General features: G+C 37.8%; 1 protein-coding gene across 1 annotated transcript in view; it reads left to right on the top strand.

The window, feature by feature from the left end:
- The window catches only part of ABCA6 (ATP binding cassette subfamily A member 6), a 50,130-nt gene that overhangs the window by 16,160 nt on the left and 15,072 nt on the right, over window positions 1–18,898 (top strand). Inside the window, exons 10-25 of the mRNA XM_059671025.1 lie at window positions 1,188–1,353; window positions 2,343–2,401; window positions 3,362–3,472; window positions 3,860–4,035; window positions 4,200–4,319; window positions 4,582–4,720; window positions 5,537–5,627; window positions 6,441–6,580; window positions 7,306–7,422; window positions 8,519–8,669; window positions 9,059–9,225; window positions 11,445–11,578; window positions 12,642–12,779; window positions 14,243–14,350; window positions 15,140–15,313; window positions 15,543–15,656. Of these exons, the coding sequence (XP_059527008.1) occupies window positions 1,188–1,353; window positions 2,343–2,401; window positions 3,362–3,472; window positions 3,860–4,035; window positions 4,200–4,319; window positions 4,582–4,720; window positions 5,537–5,627; window positions 6,441–6,580; window positions 7,306–7,422; window positions 8,519–8,669; window positions 9,059–9,225; window positions 11,445–11,578; window positions 12,642–12,779; window positions 14,243–14,350; window positions 15,140–15,313; window positions 15,543–15,656 (2,105 nt within the window). The remainder of the gene's footprint in view (window positions 1–1,187; window positions 1,354–2,342; window positions 2,402–3,361; window positions 3,473–3,859; window positions 4,036–4,199; window positions 4,320–4,581; window positions 4,721–5,536; window positions 5,628–6,440; window positions 6,581–7,305; window positions 7,423–8,518; window positions 8,670–9,058; window positions 9,226–11,444; window positions 11,579–12,641; window positions 12,780–14,242; window positions 14,351–15,139; window positions 15,314–15,542; window positions 15,657–18,898) is intronic.

Below are 18,898 nucleotides of genomic sequence, written 5' to 3'. Positions count from 1 at the left end.
TACAGTGGAAGTACTTTCTGATAAAAATGTGTTTTTCTTACAAGAATGTGGGACAGATTGTAAACTAAATAAAACTAGACCTTGGTTGTGAACTAATCAGTGTCTTCCTCACTCACTCCATATGTGGGAGAGCATTTCAGAAGGGAGATATCTGCCCTTTAAGGAAATCACAAAATGAACATTACGACATTTTCAGAGTCTTTCTGAAAAGTCTTCCTGTATTGTTCATGCTTACAGAAGCATATTGCCCAGTTAGATTTTCTTTATCTTGTAACAACCAAAAGTTTCACATATGCCTAGAATTCCTTCACATACATTAGAATCAGAATGCTTTTCTCCTTGCATAGTCTTCTTATTTTTTTAAATATATTTTATTGATTTTTTACAGAGAAGAAGGGAGAGGGATAGAGAGTTAGAAACATCGATGAGAGAGAAACATCCATCAGCTGCCTCCTGCACACCCTCCATTGGGGATGTGCCCGCAACCAAGGTACATGCCCTTGACCGAAATCAAACCTGGGACCCTTGAGTCCGCAGGCTGACGCTCTATCCACTGAGCCAAACCGGTTAGGGCAATATCTTCTTATTTTTTATACTCCTTTCACTTTGTAGTTAAGATTGTTTTAATGTATTATACCTATCTTTTTATCACTTCTGGTTTATATGTTGATGGCCCTTAGTAACAAATACTGCTTTGTTTGGGTTTTTTTCTTTTAATCTAGACAATGGCCATATATTCATCCCGAACAAATATAATTACTCTATGTACTTTAATTTATGTACCATGCAGATTTCAGTATTATGTTCAATCATATTGCTGTGATCAAATGCTTCATTAAGTTCACAAATATGTTTGCAATTAATTTTATGCCATATTAAGGCTTTCCCTCCAAATATTTGGTTTTATTCATTGTTCTGAATATGTTTTAGACCATATTTTATTCAAATATGATTTATGCTTTGTTGAATGTTCTATCTTTTAACTTTTGTGATAATGTTACTTCCTTTGAATTTTCATTTCTTAATTATCAAGTTTTCTTTATAATATGCTCAGTAACAGGAAGCTAGAACAGAATTTCTCTATGATGCTTAAAAGTCTAAGATATTTTGCACTATTCTGAACAAGGATTCTTCTCTCAGTTTTAATGTTACTGATCCGATATTTTTATTGCTTCTTAATTAATTAGATGGAAATGAGCGCCGTTATTCTCCATTATTTTTCCTGAACTCGTCATCTTGTTTCCAACACCAAAGGACTGATAATATCATTGAGAAGGAAACAGATCTGGAGCATACCTCTGATGATGATTTTGAACCAATGGCTCCAGAATTTCAAGGAAAGGAGGCCATCAGGTAGTTACACTTACTAGTATACTAATGTATGGGTACAAGGCTGTTCCCTTTGGAATTCCAAGGTGCAATTGAGTTTGACAACCACTGATTTAGAGGTGTGTGTGTGTGTGTGTGTGTGTGTGTGTGTGTGTGTGTGTGTGATATTTGTGTGAAAAAACCCAGGAAACCTTGCCTATGTGAGCCTAAATCTCAGGGCCAAGGGCCGAGTCAACATAAGGTTGGTGTTCAAACCATGAAAACCAATGAGATAACACATCAACAGAGTCTGAGATGAACAATAATATACATAGAGAAAACCAATAAAATGGAATGTGACCTTGAAAGTAGGCACTTTTAACAAAGAGGAAGTCATGAATGGTGACCCATAACCCAGCAAGTAAGAATGGAAAAGTACTTGTTGCATTTGGTGATTAGGAGGCCACTGATAATTTCCATGTGAAGTGGTTCACTAGAGTAGTGGGTTCAGAATCCAGAGTACAATTGATTGAGGAGGAAGTGAGAAGTGAGGAAGTGGACATGTCAAGTTTACACTTTTATTTTGAGAATTGTTTTATGATTAGGGGAGAGAGAAATTCAATCATATCTAAAGCAGATTTCATGGCCAAATGGTAGCTCTCAGGAAAATTCAGGTGACAGGGTTTGGGAAAGGATGGTTACAGAATGCAGATACATGCACTAATCTAAACAGGGAGGGGGCGGGGGAGGAAACACCCAATGTTCTAAGACTAAAGGAAGAAAGTGAGGATGATTACAGAGTGTTCTACTTTTCTAAGCAAAACACTAATAATTTAATCACAGCTTTCTAAAGAAACTTGTTCTATTTCATGGGGAAATGATCAAAAACAAGTCTTAGTCTTCCCAAGTAGACTGGGAATACCATCCTTTTTTTTCACACCTAGATGGTTGACTGCATCCATCTAGGGTTGCTCATGGTATGTATCATTTTTATTTTTGTGTTATCTAAATAAGCACCTCTTTTGTCATTTCAGAATCAGAAATATTAAAAAAGAATATAAAGAAAAGTCTGGAAAAGTAGAAGCATTGAAAGGTAAAGAAAAGCACTCAATTGGGTAAAGTCAATGTGAAAAATTAGAAAAGATTAATAAAACAGAAAGAGAAAGAAAAAAAAGTGTACAGTGTAACTCCACCATGTGGAAATTAGCTATAATTAAGAACTGGATGTAAAATCTTTCTGGATGGTTCATGGATCTATTGATCTACAAAAATGGGATCATATAATGAAAAATACAAGTTCACTTTGTATTTTAAGATGAATTTGCAATAGGAATATTTTCTTTTATTTGCACTATGAGGAAGGAGTATTTAGACTTAAAATTGATCAATTTTTTATACTAGCAGAAAATCACACAGTTTGCATGTGCTAAATCAAGATGAGTACAACTATTGACCATGAATGAAATTTCACAAGCCAATATCCTATGACATAGTTTATAGTTTTAAATGAGCCAACGTATCTTATACTAAATATCCTAACAAATACAGTTTTCTGTAACAAATGTTTAAGTAAACCATATATCTTACCAAAAATGGAGAGTTCTCTGTCCTTTGTGTTTATTTTCTAGCAAATGCAGCACCCCTTAACTCAGTCTTACTTATTTCTTTGAGATTAGAGCTTTATTTGAGAATTTAATGTACTTGCATCAGCAAGTGTATTCTTACTCCAGGTTTTTCTCATCAAACACCATAGATTTGTGATTTCTCTTAATTTTGGCCAAGGATATGCTGAGGTATTTTTAAATTTATTATTTCAGCTCCCAGAGCACATTATGTAATACTTTCGCACTCATTCAACAACCGTGAACTTTTTAAGTCTAAACATCTTCAACTTCTGCAAGGATTTCCTCTTGTTTGAAGAGAAAATTAACTCTAATTCCAACTATTAACACTATACTTACTTCCACTGTACATGCATATGTCTCTTATTCTGTCTTTAGAACCAGGCTTGTCTAATGCTCTCTTAGCTGTTAATATTTTATTTCAAAAACAGGTTTGCTCTTTGACATATATGAAGGTCAAATCACAGCAATTCTGGGTAACAGTGGAGCTGGCAAATCTTCATTGCTAAACATCCTTAATGGGCTTTCTGTTCCAACAGAAGGTGAGCACAAAGAAGTTCCTCAAAGGCAAGATGTCTGATAATAGAGTAGCCTTTCTCATTTCAGGGTTTATGTTTGTCTCCTTAAGAGAAAATAATGTTTGTTTATCTAAAGTTATTAACCAGAAAGTCATGATTTTAAATATATTTCCCCAATTTTTATAAAAATTATTATCTTTATTCCATTGATACATTATATCCCAGGGGAAATAGACACTACTCTGAGCACACATTTAGGTTAAGAATAATTAGTAGTTGTTAATAAATTTTGAAGTCGCTGTTTTAGATGTTTGTGTATATATGCAAAGATTTTCATGAATAAGATCTCCAAAGCAGCAATAAAATGTATTATCTTGCCAATGTTAAATTATTTCTCACTTCTATTTTTAGGATCAGTTACCATCTACAATAAAAATCTTTCTGAAATGCAAGACTTGGAGGAAATCAGAAAGATAACTGGTGTTTGTCCTCAATTCAATGTTCACTTTGACATACTTACTGTGAAGGAAAACCTCAGGCTGTTTGCTAAAATTAAAGGGATTCAGCCACAGGCAGTGGATCAAGAGGTAGATGGGCATGCTTGGACTAATTAAACTGCGTACCATTTATAAAGTTAAATCATGACCACAGAATTCCCCTCAGTGATTTAAAAAATCTGCTATAGTGAACAGTTAAAATGCACAATATGAGTCATCTTGTATTTTAAGCTTCATATATTTTTTTTCTATAGGTACAAAGAATTCTATTGGAGTTGGACATACAAAACATTCAGGATAACCCTGCTCAACATTTAAGTGAAGCACAGAAAAGAAAGCTGACCTTTGGAATTGCCATTTTAGGAGATCCAAAAGTAAGAGCCACTATGCTTGGGGAGGAATGCAGATGGAATATCAATGAAAAGCCAAGCTCTTCTTTTACCTCTGAAAGTAGCAGTGCTTTCATTGTAATGTACCAAGAGAGAATCTGCTGGGTTTAACTGTGAATATGAGTCTATTGGACATAAACGGTTGGATAGGTTTTTGTTTGTCTGTTTGTTTTGGTTACTCATGCTATCATCAGGAAATCGGTGACATGAGAGAGAGACATATTTTATATGTCATCATCCTCGGTAGGTTTTGCTATTGGATGAACCAACTGCTGGATTGGATCCCTTTTCAAGGCAGCAAGTGTGGAGCTTCCTCAAGGAGCGCAAAGCGGACCACGTGATCCTCTTGAGCACCAGTTTCATGGATGAGGCTGATATCCTGGCTGGTGAGTGTCGATTTGATCTCAGTATCACAATAAACAATTTGGGCAATACTTATTCCCAGAGCCCTGCTCTCATTGCCTTGGTGTGCCTATGTTACTTACCAATCTGGGGGATGATAGGAACCTACTCCCACTGTAGAATTCCTCGCTGACTATATGGTTGCTAGATTTTGACCTCTAATAAAAAAATTGTGATTTTTTTTCCCAGATCAGCTTTCAATTAATTTGAACATCTAAATATTCTGTAATATATATATTTGGCTGAAAATATCCACTGATTTCTTTAGCATCCCATAGAAAATTACCCATGTAGCCCTAGCCTGTTTGGCTCAGTGGGTAGAGTGTCGGCCTACAGACCAAACGGTCCCAGTTCGATTCTGGTCAAGGGCATGTACCTTAGTTACAGACTCCTCCCCAGTCCGGGCCCTGATGGGGGCTCCTGCAGGAGGCATCCAATCAATGTGTTTCTCTCACATCGATATTTCTCTCTGTCTTTCCCTCTCTCTTCCACTCTCTCTAAAAATCAAGGGAAAAATATCCTCCAGGGAGGATTAAAAAGAAAAGAAAACGCACCCATGTAATTTCCGTTTTTTCTTTTTTACATTTTGGAGAATACTAAAATGAACTGGAACTCATAAGCTCATTTAAAATGCATCCATTTTAAGGGGTATTTCAACATTTTAAATCGATAGTTGAAATAGCAATGCCCCATAGAACACTTCTCTTTTGGAAATCTGAGCATTGGCTCCTCATCTGTGTTTTCTAGGGAGAGAAGAAATGACTCCTATCATCCTTTTTCTCTTGCTTCTTTTTACTCAGATAGAAAAGTGATCATGTCCAATGGGAGATTGAAGTGTGCAGGCTCTTCTGGCTTTCTGAAGAGAAAATGGGGTCTTGGATATCACTTAAGGTAAAGAATTTGCAGATAAATTACGTGTACACACACACACAGATATTTTAATATTGGTATATCAGAAAGGTAGACAATTATGAGAGAGATTTGGCCTTGTGCTTAGTTTAGCTCTGCCAACCTGTATTGATCATTGTTTCCCAAATATTCCCCCTGCATCCATTATGATAATCAAAATTGCAAAATTACCAGCCCAGGCTGATAGATCATAGCAGGGCTGCGTCATGGACCACTTTCCACCTTCCAGTTTCCCCAGCTGATCCATACAATCCTGTGACATCGTTTCCTTCTTTCATAGGACACAAAATCAAATAATATCAAAAGCTAGTATCAAAAATGATAGTCAGTCTGGTGGCAGTGAGTAAAGGACTATGTTTACCGAGAAAGTGTTTCCAGGCAGAAAGCATTGAAAACACAAACTGTGGCTTGTTGGCCAGGTTTTTCTGTTAGGCACTAATTTCTGGTAGCTACACGGTTTGGTCTAATAGTGATTTTTCCTAAGAAGTCTCTTCTGTCTAATGCCCTCACCTCCCTCTGTTTGTCTTCCTACTTGATATCCATCAGCTTTCAAATCCATCATGCATTTGTTTGTAAAATTTAGCTCTGAGATTAGACACCTCTGTACAGATCAGAAGATTTTTCTAATCAATGGCATTATTATTATTATTATTATTATTATTATTATTTACTCATTTTGTTTGTTCCCTAAAAGCCAAGTAAAGTACTCAAAGGTTAGCTATTCAGTAGAAAGCTCTTGTTTTGTGATAGCACTGGAGGAAACACAAATGAATTGTCTTTTCTTTCAAACATTAGTTTGTACAGAAATGAAATATGTGACCCAGAAAGAATAACATCTTTCATTAATCATCATGTCCCGGATGCTAAATTAAAGACAGAAAGCAAAGAAAAGCTTGTGTATACTTTGCCTGTGGAAAGGACAGATAAATTTCCAGGTAACTTAAATATGATTTCAATAGAATGAAATTTGGGAATAAGGACTTACATTATTATTGCAACTTTATTGTTTAATGGACTTGGATTTCATTTTAGGTTGGGTTTCCTAAGAGGCATCATTTGAGATGAGGATTTTAGTGCAATTTATTTGGTAACGGATGCTTAGAAGAACCAGTAGGGAAGAAAGGAGAAAGAAAGGAGGAGGGAGGAAGGGAAGGAGAGAGGGAGGGAGAGAAAGAGAGAGAGAGAGAGAGAGAGAGAGAGAGAGAGAGAGAGAGAGAGAGAGAGAGAAAGAGAAAGAGAGAAAGCAGATTTATTTTGGGAAGTCCTTGAGATGTCCAAAGAGCACAAGTCGAAAGGTAGCGTTTGGTGAGAGCAGCTACAAGTCTTCTACCTGTACAGAAGAAAGACCCAGAATATGGGTAGAATTACACGTTGATTTGTGGTGTAGAGGAGATATTTCCTAAAAAATATCTGCAGGAAGTTCATGGGCTGAGAACAGAAGATAGAGTGCAGACAGTGTGAATATAAAAGGAGAAGTCTGACATAATTCATTTCAGAGGAGAAGAGCATTCCAGTGAAATTTTGGTTTGCCTTATTGGGATATTGCAAAGATGTAAACTTTATGAGCAGTATTCTGCATCATCTTTTAAATATGTTAATTCACTAGATTTAGTTATCCACATGCTATTTCAAATGTATCTACTGCTGTCTGTTGCCTTAGACCTTTTCAGTGATCTTGATAAGGGTTCTGTCCAGGGTGTGATGAGTTATGACATTGCTGTGTCAACCCTGAATGAAGTCTTCAAGAATGTGGAAGAAATATCAACTGTCGATCAAGGTACATTCATTTGTATAATTCACATAAAATCAATTTCCCAATGATTATATAGCAATTTAGTATTTATAATGCTTATACCAGATTAACGCTAAAGAGAGGGACTAGTTCCAAATCTGACTCTGCCGCTTGGGAAGAGCAGGCCTTGTTTCCTAACATCTTACTAGGACTGAACACAGACTCCTCTTGGAATACACCAAATTTTTCTTTAGAAACTACTAGTATTTGTCTCTTTTTTGGGCAGTTTTCTTCTATCCTCTGTTACTCACTTCTTGGATACTTTGAGGATGTGAAAGGCCCTCAGTCGAGGTCATGAACTCTAAACAGATATATCCTATAAAAATTGCTCTTAGTTGTTCATAGACAAAATTCCACTAAGGTCTCAATAGAAGAAAGGCCTAGGATCAGCTCTTGTGTCCTTTAATGGGTGATCATAGTAAGGGCTGTCATTTATGGAGGGTTTATGCCAGACACTTTGATCAATGTGTGGCTGAATGGCATTGCTTTCCTTACAAGAACCATTCAAACAAGTGGCGTTGGCACCATTTTACACCTGAGAAAATCAGACCTAAGAGCAGGTCAGTGATTTGCCCCAAATTATACCACTTGAAATTCATATATTTGGAAATCAGGTGCCAGTCTTGTGGTTTCAGGGTTAGTGGTTTTTCACCTGGACTTCTAAATGATTGATAGCATAATAGTAGACATTTAGGCATCAGTGTACCTTGGCTACTTCTCTGGAGAAGATTTCTTGAAATGTCTTACAATAGTGTTACATATAGGATTTTCTGTGCCTTTTAAAGACTGTATGATGAGATCACCCCTGACTGAAGTCTTTTTTTGATATGCATTCAGAGTATTTTATCAGTGGGTTTATTAAATGTCGCCATGATAAACATAACCTGGTGCTTATATTGTTTGTTTTATAACCACAAATATCCTAGAAAATTTTCTCTCTAAAAAGAGAAAACTGTGATGACCCAAGCATGTCATTAATAATTAGTACGTGTGTGTTTGTGTGTGTGTGTGTGTGTGTGTGTGTGTGTGTGTGTGTGTGTGGACGAGCATGCATGCCTGTGTGTTTATTTTGAACAATCAGAGATGAGAGACACAGAAAGCCTGCCTCAGATGCAGCCGGCTCGCCCTCCTTTCCCTGTGAGTGACTTGGAACTCTGGAGAATGCAGATCTGTGCAGTGGCACGTCTCCGTTTCTTAAAGTTAAAATGTGGAAAGAAAACGCTTTGGACCCTGTGAGTATCAGAGTGCTGTGGTTCTTGGATAGTGAGTTTCAAGAAAGGGTTAAATCAGAATAAAATTTAAAGCTAGAATGAAATGCCCAACATTCCTGCCAGAGGATAGATAAATGCAGCCTTTGAGTTTACTGCCGGTGGGAATAGCCGTATGTGAGCATTTGATTAGCCTTATACACAGATCTGTTTAGTCTTCATACTTTGAACACCCGGTGTTTATATAGAAAAGCCTTTTGTACTGGGGGGCAATGTAAGGTATGACTTACAGATTTTTAGCACTCATCCTTATGGCTAGCATAAAAGTTGATATTCTATAAATATTTGTGAAATGTCTGATGGAATAAATGAAATTGCTACAGATTCATATCGTGACTTTTCTTTATTGATAGGCTGTTGGTATTTGGAATTGCACTGATCCCATTGATTGTGGAACTGATATTTTATGATGTATTAACTCAAAAGAGTGATTGGGAATTTAAACCTGGATTGTATTTCCTCTCTCCTGGGCAACTTCCTCAAGACCCTCTGACCAGCTTATTGATCATCAATAACACAGGTGAACAGAAAAACACAATTTAAATCTAGAAATAATTTATTTTTATGTAGAGGGAGGAAAAGCAAATCGTAGGAGAAGAATTTGTGTATTTAGACTTTATGAATAGAAAACAATTTCTAGCCCAGCTGAGTGCCTCAGTGGTTGAGTGTCAGCCCATGAACCAGGAAGTAGCCGATTCGATTCCCAATCAGGGTACATGCCTTGGTTTCGGGCTCAATCCCCAGTAGGGGGTGTGCAGGAGGCAGCCGATCAATGATTCTCTCTCATCATTGATGTTTCTCTCTCTCTCTCTCTCTCTCTCTCTCTCTCTCTCTCTCTCTCTCTTTCCCTCTCCCATCCTCTCTGAAATCAATAAAAACATCCTATCTAATAAAAGAGAAAAATGGTAATTGGCGTACGACGATACCCTTTTCATTGGCTAATCAGGGCTATATGCAAATTAACTGCCAACTATGATTGGCAGTTAACTGCCAACTATGATTGACAGTTAACTGCCAACTAAGATTGGCAGTTAACTGCCAACAAGATGGCGGTTAATTTGCATATGTAGGCACAATGCAGGGAGGCGAAAGGGAAAGCAGGAAGAAGCCCCCTGCCACTGACAGTGATCGGAAACCCAGGGGGGAGCTAAGAGCTGGGGGGCAGGGCAAAGGCGGCCCTGGGGCCGCCTTTGCCCTGCCCCCCAGCCATGATCGGAGAATCAGGCGCCTTTGCCGCCCTGGCAAGTGATAGCAGGAAGTAGGGGTGGAGCCAGCGATGGGAGCTGGGCACGGTCGAAGCTGGCAGTCCCAGGAGTTAGGGGTCCCTTGCCTGGGCCTAAAGCGGAGCCCACGATCGCGGGGCCGCTGCAGCTGCGGGTCCTCGCTGCCCGGGCCGGACACCTAGGCCAGAGGCCTCAGGCCTGGTCAAGGGGCCGATCCGGTGATTGGTGATCGGAGGGTGATGAGGGTCAACTCCTCTGGCCAAGGCATCAGGCCTGGGTGGGGGCGGAGCCGGGGATTGGGGGGATATGATGGTCCCCTTGCCCAGGCCTGAAGCCTGGGTCAGAGGCGTCAGGCTTGGGCGGGGGGTGGAGCAAGCGATCAGAGGGAGATGGGGGTCCCCTGCCCAGGCATGATTCCTGGGCCAGAGGCCTCAGGCCTGGGCAGGGGCCAGAGCCAGTGATCAGGGGGATATGGGCGTCCCCTGTCCAAGCCTGACACCTCTGTCAGAGGCGTCAGGCCTGGCCAAGGGGCCGATCAGGCGATCGGAGGGTGAGGGGGGTCAACGCCTGAGGGCTCCCAGTATGTGAGAGGGGGCAGGCTGGGCTGAGGGACACTCCCCCCCACACACACCCAGTGCACGAATTTCGTGCACCGGGCCCCTAGTATTAAAATAAAGAAAAGAAAATTTGAGGAACTGTGTACATTTGTTCCAAGTTTAGAGGTGCTGTGGAAAGGGGGGACAAGGAAGAAGCATCCTGGGTCACTACATAACCTGGTAGAGAAGACCGGCGTATCTGCCTGATGACCCTGAGCTATTATGTGAAGGAGAAACTTCTGTATTGATTGAACCACTCAGTTTTGAGACCTCTTTGTTACAGCAGCCTTTACAGTTGTTGGCTCCTGTGTGCGCTAGGCTGTGGGTTTTTCTCAGCTCTTATCTGTTTTCTTCATTAGTAGCCTATTGATAACTGTGTCCTGATAGTGGCACTCTTTTCATTTCCCACTTCCTAACAAAAAATATATCTATGTAATATATATGCATGTAATACATATGTAAATACGCAAAATACATTCATGTTTTAAAATACATTCATACATTCAGCTAAATGCATTTACTTTTCTGTTATTTGGAGAATAAGGGAGCAAGGGGAGTGCTATTGTTAGGAATTTTAGGCTAGCCAATTTGAAGTACTCCTCATACAATTATTGCAGTTCCACAGATTGTTGAGTTAAATTGTCTTTTTTTAACCAAGAGTCATAAAATAGAATTACATTGTCTTAATGGTCACACGGTAACTTGCATGAAATAAGATCATAAAGCTAACTCATCACAGAGTAAGATTTGATGAATATAAGATGGTAGAATGGGCCCTCTTTTATAGGCCAGTATTATTATTGTGATGCCCAAAGAGACATGCCTTTATGCATAATATAAATTGTGTATGTGGCTTATTTTTTTAAATTGACATATATGTTCTTGCTTTATATGGCCTTCTATTGTTGATGTAATACTAGAATCCAACATTGAAGATTTTATACAGTCATTGAAGCTTCAAAATATACTGTTGGAAATCGATGACTTTGTAAATAGAAATAGCCCTGATGATCTGTCCTACAACGGAGCTATCATAGTTGCTGGGAAACAAAAGGTGTGTTTGCCTCTTGCTTCTTGGTTATGCTTTCATGAAAAACAATAAAGTGCTACATTTTTAACTGTCTTAACACTGTGGAACGTCAACCCAGCAACTGCACTCAAAAACGTTTGGGTCATTATTAAATAATCTGTGAAGTTTAAAGGAGTGTTCATAAAACATTTTCTATCTTAACTTTTGAATTAGATGATTTTTTTAACACTTCAAAGTAGCTGAATATAATTGCACTATTCAAACTTAAAAGTTCTGTCTAGAAAATATATTAAATTCTACCATAGAGATCCTTCCATGATCCTACTGAACATGCATTCTAATCATAAGGAAACTCAGTCTTCCTTGCATTCCAATGAAAAACGGAGCCAAATTATGTGAAGCTCCCTCTTTATTTCTTGCCACAAGGAGAGAAAACAAAGACCTTTGAAGAGATAGCATTGAATTCAGTTCTACCTAAGTCCACCATGCAAAATGTCGTCTCAGTGTGGGACGCTGCATTGCCTGGTAGTTGCTTTATTTGTTACTCATCCAACATATTTATTACATGAATCCTTGGTAATATTTAAAGAACATTGATGAATGTGTGAACATTTTCATCAACCTGGAGAACATAAACATTGTCCTAGGAAGTGTGAAAATGCTCCTTTGGCCGTGTAGCCATGAATACTTGATGAACCTCACGCTTATTTCCTGTCCACAAAAATAGAGCTCCTTCGTTTGCTCACTGCCAACGGGCTGTGTTTCCTCATCGGGGCCACATTTAAATCCCATCAGCTGAAATGTCCTTATCCACAAAATGAGGACAACATGTTCTAAAATTAGTAACACTGCTACAAATTCATATTGCTGACTGTGTGAGGGCCTAATACACATTGTCCCATTTAAACCGTACGACAGCCCATTTATTGTATTTACCCTTTCACAGATGAGGATGCTGTCGCTCAGAGAAGTCAGTTAATGTGAAGATAGTCACACAGCTAGAAAATGGCACTGTTAGGATTTTCTATACAAAACCTTTTTTATTCATTAATTATTCAGCATTAACATTGTTTTGTTTTATTTGAAGGATTATAGATTCTCAGTTGTATGCAATACCAAGAGGTTGCAATGTTTTCCTGTTCTTATGAATATTATCAGCAATGCGCTGCTTGGAATGTTTAACCATACACAACAGATTCAAACTCTAAGAGGCGTGTTTCCTATAGTAAGTATTGGGTTTACTCATTCCAAACAATTAGCAGTTTGACACGTCCCTTGTGTGTGTTCCTTCTATAGCTTTTACATATTTATAATTGATTCTTAACCCTAAAAAGTTAACTTTGGCCTTATATTTTAAACAGATTGTATCTAACAGAATATGATTTTCCCCCTTCATTATGCTCAAAGAATTCTCATGGTGGAATACTGTTCATAGTATGTCACAGTCTCCCAGAAAGTCTTCTAAAAAGATTTGTAGTTGATTGCATGAGTATATTGGAGAAGAATGAGACGTGTGTGTGTGTGTGTGTGTGTGTGTGTGTGTGTGTGTATGTATGTGTGTAGTAGTTTGCACGGATCCATCGCTGGGTTTACTGAGGAAGACCTGCTGTTGCTCAGGCCTGAACCACCTGTTTCTCTAGGACACTAATTCTTGAATCTTTTTTTTAATTATTTTGTTAAAAAAAAAACAAAAACACCAAACACGTAACAAGAAATTTACCACCTTAACTATTTTTAAGTGTATAGTTCAATAGTGTTAAGTATATTCACATTGTGGGAAACAGGTCTCCAGAACTTTGTCATCTTGTAGAACTAAAATGCTATGCCCATTTAATAAGAACTCTTCATTCCTCCCTTCCCCGGACCCTGGCAATGACCATTTTACTTTCTGTTTTTACAAAATTTGACTACTTTTGATACATCATATAAGGACAGTTGTATAGTGTTTGTCTTTTTGTAACTGGCTTTCGCCCAGGATAATTTCCTCAAAGTTCATCCATGTGCCAGGATAACTTCCAAAGTTCATCCTAGCATGTGCCAGGATTTTTTTCCTTTTTAAAACTGAATAAGATTCCATTGTGTGTATGTACTACATTTGGTTTACCCGTTTGTCTGTCCATGGACATTTGGGCTGCTTCTTGGGTATTCTGCATAGTGCTCCTATGGAGTGTGTGAGCAGATATATCTTTGAGATTCTGCTTTTGATTCATTTTCATATATACTCTGATGTGGGTGGGCCCTGAGTTATTTTTTTATTCCCCCCGCCTTTTTTTTAGGAATTAAAACCTCATGTTAAATTATCAAAAATCATCTCCCTGCCACCATGCATAGATGTTGATGATCTAGATCAGTGATGGCGAACCTTTTGAGCTCGGCGTGTCAGCATTTTGAAAAACCCTCACTTAACTCTGGTGCTGTGTCACATATAGAAATTTTTTGATATTGCAACCATAGTAAAACAAAGACTTATATTTTTGATATTTATTTTATATATTTAAATGCCATTTAACAAAGAAAAATCAACCAAAAAAATGAGTTCGCGTGTCACAGGTTCGCCATCACTGATCTAGATGTACACTTTTAATTTGTTTTTTCAAAATATTTTGAACAGCGTATTCTTTATGGTTATTCGTATTTGTTTCATGTTTTAAAATATTTACTAGCTTAAAGTGCCTTTTATGTTTGCAGAATGTGTTCTTTATCTGGACTGGTCTGCCAGAAGGCTCCTTTTTCCTATTTTCCATTGTTTGCAGCATTTCTCCTTACATCGCCATGAGCAGTGTCAGCGATTACAAAGTAAGTAAAAGGGGGGAAAAGAAAAGAGACTTCAGGAACTTTAATAATTGTTTTTTAAATGCTGTGTGTTCACAATGTAGTCCTGTGAAGAAAACATTTAAGCATATGTTTAATTTTAGATAATGTAGTTAAGCATGATTTCTATCAAGTCAGAAATTTACTTCTAAAAGCACAAAATACTTTTTATTTTAAAATTAAAAGAAAAGTACAGTCATTTTACGGGGATTAAAGTTAATCTAATCCTTCAAAGGGGTATATTATAAAACTTTTGACTATAGAAGTCATTGATATTGACATTAAAGATCAGATTTAAGACTTGAGCCCCTTTTCTACTGTGGGGAATACAATTTTTTTTGTTATATTTGTATTTGGTTATATCCATTATTTAAGTCCAACAGTTCAATGAAATTTAGGTGAGTCATTCTTCACCCTTCTGAGCCAGTCTATTTGGATAATGGAGAATTTATTGGCCTGCAGGTCACAAAAATGATATTTCTTTTGAAGGAAATTCATTCCTGGATCATGATGAAGTCTGCTTTTCTATTTATTATGCATAAGTTAAGGGGGTGTTGTGAATCAAACCTACATAATGAAATAATACTAGTATTCACTGTCAAAAATGGTCACCTTAATGGAATTCACTAAATTCCATTGAACAGTATTGCATAATTAAAATTATCAGAAGATTTGACAGTATTTGGTTAGATTGTATTTGACATATCTTCCAATGCGTTTGTTCTGGATTTGGACTTTAATTGGATCTATGTATGTCTTGTGTTTTTCCATCAGAAGAGAACTAAGTCCCAGCTATGGACTTCAGGCCTCTGCCCTTCGGCCTACTGGTGTGGGCAGGCCCTGGTGGATATTAGCCTCTTTGCTTTCTTTCTTTCTTCATCGTTTTTAATTTTCTGTTTGACAAACGTAGCAGACCGTTTTTTCACAACTCGACTTGTGTTTGCTTCGGTAAGTGATGCATTACATAGAGATTGTCTTATAAGGTAAATTCATGATACATTTTAACATTTGCTATTTTATATAATCAAGACATTTCCATTTTTATTTTGCCCGTAATGGAAACAAAAAGCATTTGAAGTGTATGTTCAATAAAATATTTTAAAATACTTATAATTTAAATGTTCCCTCAATTCATATTTTATTTTTTGACTTTGATATTATTTATATTACCTTTTAGGTTGTGATTATATTTGGTTATGCAGCTTCTGTCATCTTTTTCACATATGTGATATCATTTATTTTTCGCAAGAGAAGAAAAAATAGTGGCCTTTGGTCATTTTGTTTCTTTATTGTAAGTATACGTACAAACATATCAATAGAGAGATAAAGTTCCTTTTTCAACTTTGAATGTAACAGGGAACATAGTCACTTTTGCCCTGAGCAATGGGAAATGAACGCCTTAAAATTATACCACAGAAAGGGGAGAGAATGTAACATGTTGCTGATTCAACAGTATTTCTGAAGAATTCATCTACAGCTCTTTAACTAGAGTTTACAGAGTAACTTACAGAAAACCTAAAGCGCAGGGTGCCACTATTGAGTTTATAAATCCTTCAAAATACAGGGCTTCCTGGCAATACTAGAACAAGAATTGGCTTGATAAAATTTGACAGTCCAATTCATTTCTACAGTGTTTAAGAAGTTGTCTTTTAACCTCAGATGCTAGAAATTTCAGAGATCAAAGATGTTTTTATACCTACAGCAGAGCATTTATTAGTAAATAGGAATGAATGATTCCAAAATTACTGAAAACTTGGATGGAAATGTTTACTAAGATGCTGAACACCCAGTGTGTCTAATCTCAGCTCTTTAGGTTTAGGTTTAGCTGATATACTCACCCCCAAATCTTGAAGTTGAAGTCCTGAACCCAACCAGAGGCGGTCTGCTAAGAAAATACATCTCACTTTGCCCACTGACTTCTGTGAGAAATTAGCCTTAGACTATCTGGTCAGTAGGTAGCTGTTGACTTACCCCTTCTCAGAGGACAGTTTTCTGATTTGGCTTCTCTAATTGTATTTCTCCGTATGCAGTAGATAATATCTGTTACTACCCCTCTTACCACCATCAGGACAAATCAATACAAGCTCAGAAGTTTCAGAAAGATGTATAGAGATACCTCACTCAGAAGACTGGCTTTGAGGCAGTCATGAGGATCTGATGCACCAAATGTCTTTGCTTTCATACTTTGCATGGGGGCGTTTTGTTCAGTCAACAGATTCACTGCCTTTGTCCAATGTAAACCCAGGTGTTGTGTAGGCAGCACAGATGTTAGCAGAAGAGAGTCTAATAGTTGATTTCTTTTCCGTCAGCACTCTTGTATATGTCCAGCAAAGGTTAATGAAGAATCTGTGTCCCTACTTTGTGTTTTCTAGTCATTTCAACTCTGAATGAAAGTCTTTTTCAGAGCTGATGTCCCAGCAATGTCAGGGTTATTGGCCAATATGACGGTTGACATGTCTGTTACTGCCAGCCTAACTGAGGCTCGGAATCTCCTAGTGAGTTCCCGCATAGACACTCTACACTTATTGTCCTTCAGTCCTAAGCAATTGGCAACCTCCAGTCATTGTTCCTTTTTCTTTGTCTTCCCCATCCTTGTGTTGGTTCTCCTTAAATAGAAGCCATTCCAGACTGGGACCAATGCAAGTCTATATGAATGTATTTTTTGCTTTGTGTCAAGTGAAAAATCAGCCCCTGGTTTACCTTATACTCACACTTCATCCTGGTTTCTATAGATTTGACAATAGAGGAGCACTTGCATCAACAGGCGAACCATACCCCCACCCCTTATCCTTCAGCCTTCAGTGGGACCTCTTCTCACGGAAGCAGGCCCCATAGTGACGTTTTGGGTTGGACAAAAATGTGGATGGAATTTTCTTAGAAAAGGTGTTCTTTCAGAACTTGAAACACCATCATCTTCCAGAACAATAGCTTTCATTTCTTGGCGTATAGAGTAGAGACCATTTTGCCTAATATTCGATATATATAATCGGGGGCAAAAGTCTAACGAGGCAAAGTACTTTCAATACCTGGTAGAAGGCAAAATAGGTCCTGCATTCTCATGTAATGAGTTCCTCTTGCATAATTGCCCAGCTGCAAGTGCCTAAATGTGCAAATGAAGAAATCTGACGTTGTTTCTAGGGAAAGTCATGATAATGCAGAACACCTTTTCCATTAGGTTTGTAGACAGATGTTTGTGGATTATGATGTTCTCACTGTGATGGGAACAGACTATAGCAAATAAAGGACCACAGCAGAGAGCTGAACATGAGACTCTGAAACACTATTTTTCAAATAGAATTATATCTATATATGATTGAATACCATTTTTTCCTTTGCGAGTTTTGAATTATTATGTATTAAAATAAGGCAGTATTGCAGAGGCAAAGTCAACTTTTTAAAACAAGGATTTTTGTTCAAAATGTAAAAAAATTACATCATTTCTGATTTTTTCTTTTTCATATTTATCTATTTTAGTGCACTTATCTATTTTATTTTTATACCATTTAAAAGAAGCTACATGTTAAAAGCTACATGGAATATTGAGATGTCAGGTTTGAAAGAATTCAAGATTATCTAATTTAATTCCCCTCATATTTTTAGAATGAAAATAATTAAGCAACTTGTTTAAGGTCACACAAAAAATAGTGATAGACTCATGAAGAAACCTGAGATCTCAGACCTTATGTCATTCTTCAAGTCAAAAAAATATGAGCTAGTAACATGGTGGACAATACTGATGTCAAGTTTGTGTTGATCAACATCTTGATTTTAGTAAGCTAAAATACATCTTCACAGAAACCTCATGCAGTTTACAGTAACTTTATGTCTGCTACAAAGAACTTAGAATATCATTCAAAATCGGTATTGAGGCTAATTACTGTGATAATTGATCTTTCATCACACAGTGAATATAAGTTTAAACCAGGCCAGTCTTAAGACTGAGATAATTTTTTATTACAGGAATGCTGATGGGCAGTACAGTTGTCCCTTAGTGACCTTGGATTTACTTGGAAGGACGGTATAGGCAATGTCTCCCCATCACTGAGTGAAGCCACAGTCAACAGTTTCTAGAATCCAATGCACTCCTGTACCCCCAAGGTTGTGGCACTTGTCGAAGGATGCCTTAGGCCCTTGTCGAAGGAGGAGGAAGCACCCTGTCACCCATATTTCAGCCCAGTGGTGGAGGTGGAGTCACACATCTTAGCACACTGGGCCATTTCCTTTGATGCATTTTGGCATCTTGTCTTGTTCCAGTGGGTGAGAAAGGAAGAAAAGAACAGGTCACAAAAGCAGAAACTTCGAGTCCTCATAGAATAAGCAGAGTCAGCTAAGTGGACTAAAGAACTCATAGTTATCAAAAATAAGGAGCTAGGAGAAAAAATAGAGAAGTGTGATGTCATGGAAACTAAAAGAAATGTGTAAACATGGACAGTTGTGCAATACCTTTGCAAGGAGATCACGGCGGTTATAAAATGAGAGAAGTCTTTTGGGTTGGCTATCCAAAATGCTTATTGTGCCCTTCTTACTGAATAC

Source organism: Myotis daubentonii, chromosome 16, assembly GCF_963259705.1.
Source record: "Myotis daubentonii chromosome 16, mMyoDau2.1, whole genome shotgun sequence".
NCBI classification, from domain to species: Eukaryota; Metazoa; Chordata; class Mammalia; order Chiroptera; family Vespertilionidae; genus Myotis; species Myotis daubentonii.
The sequence above is the reverse complement of the archived record's forward strand: the minus strand, read 5'-3'. Positions and strand labels throughout refer to the sequence as shown.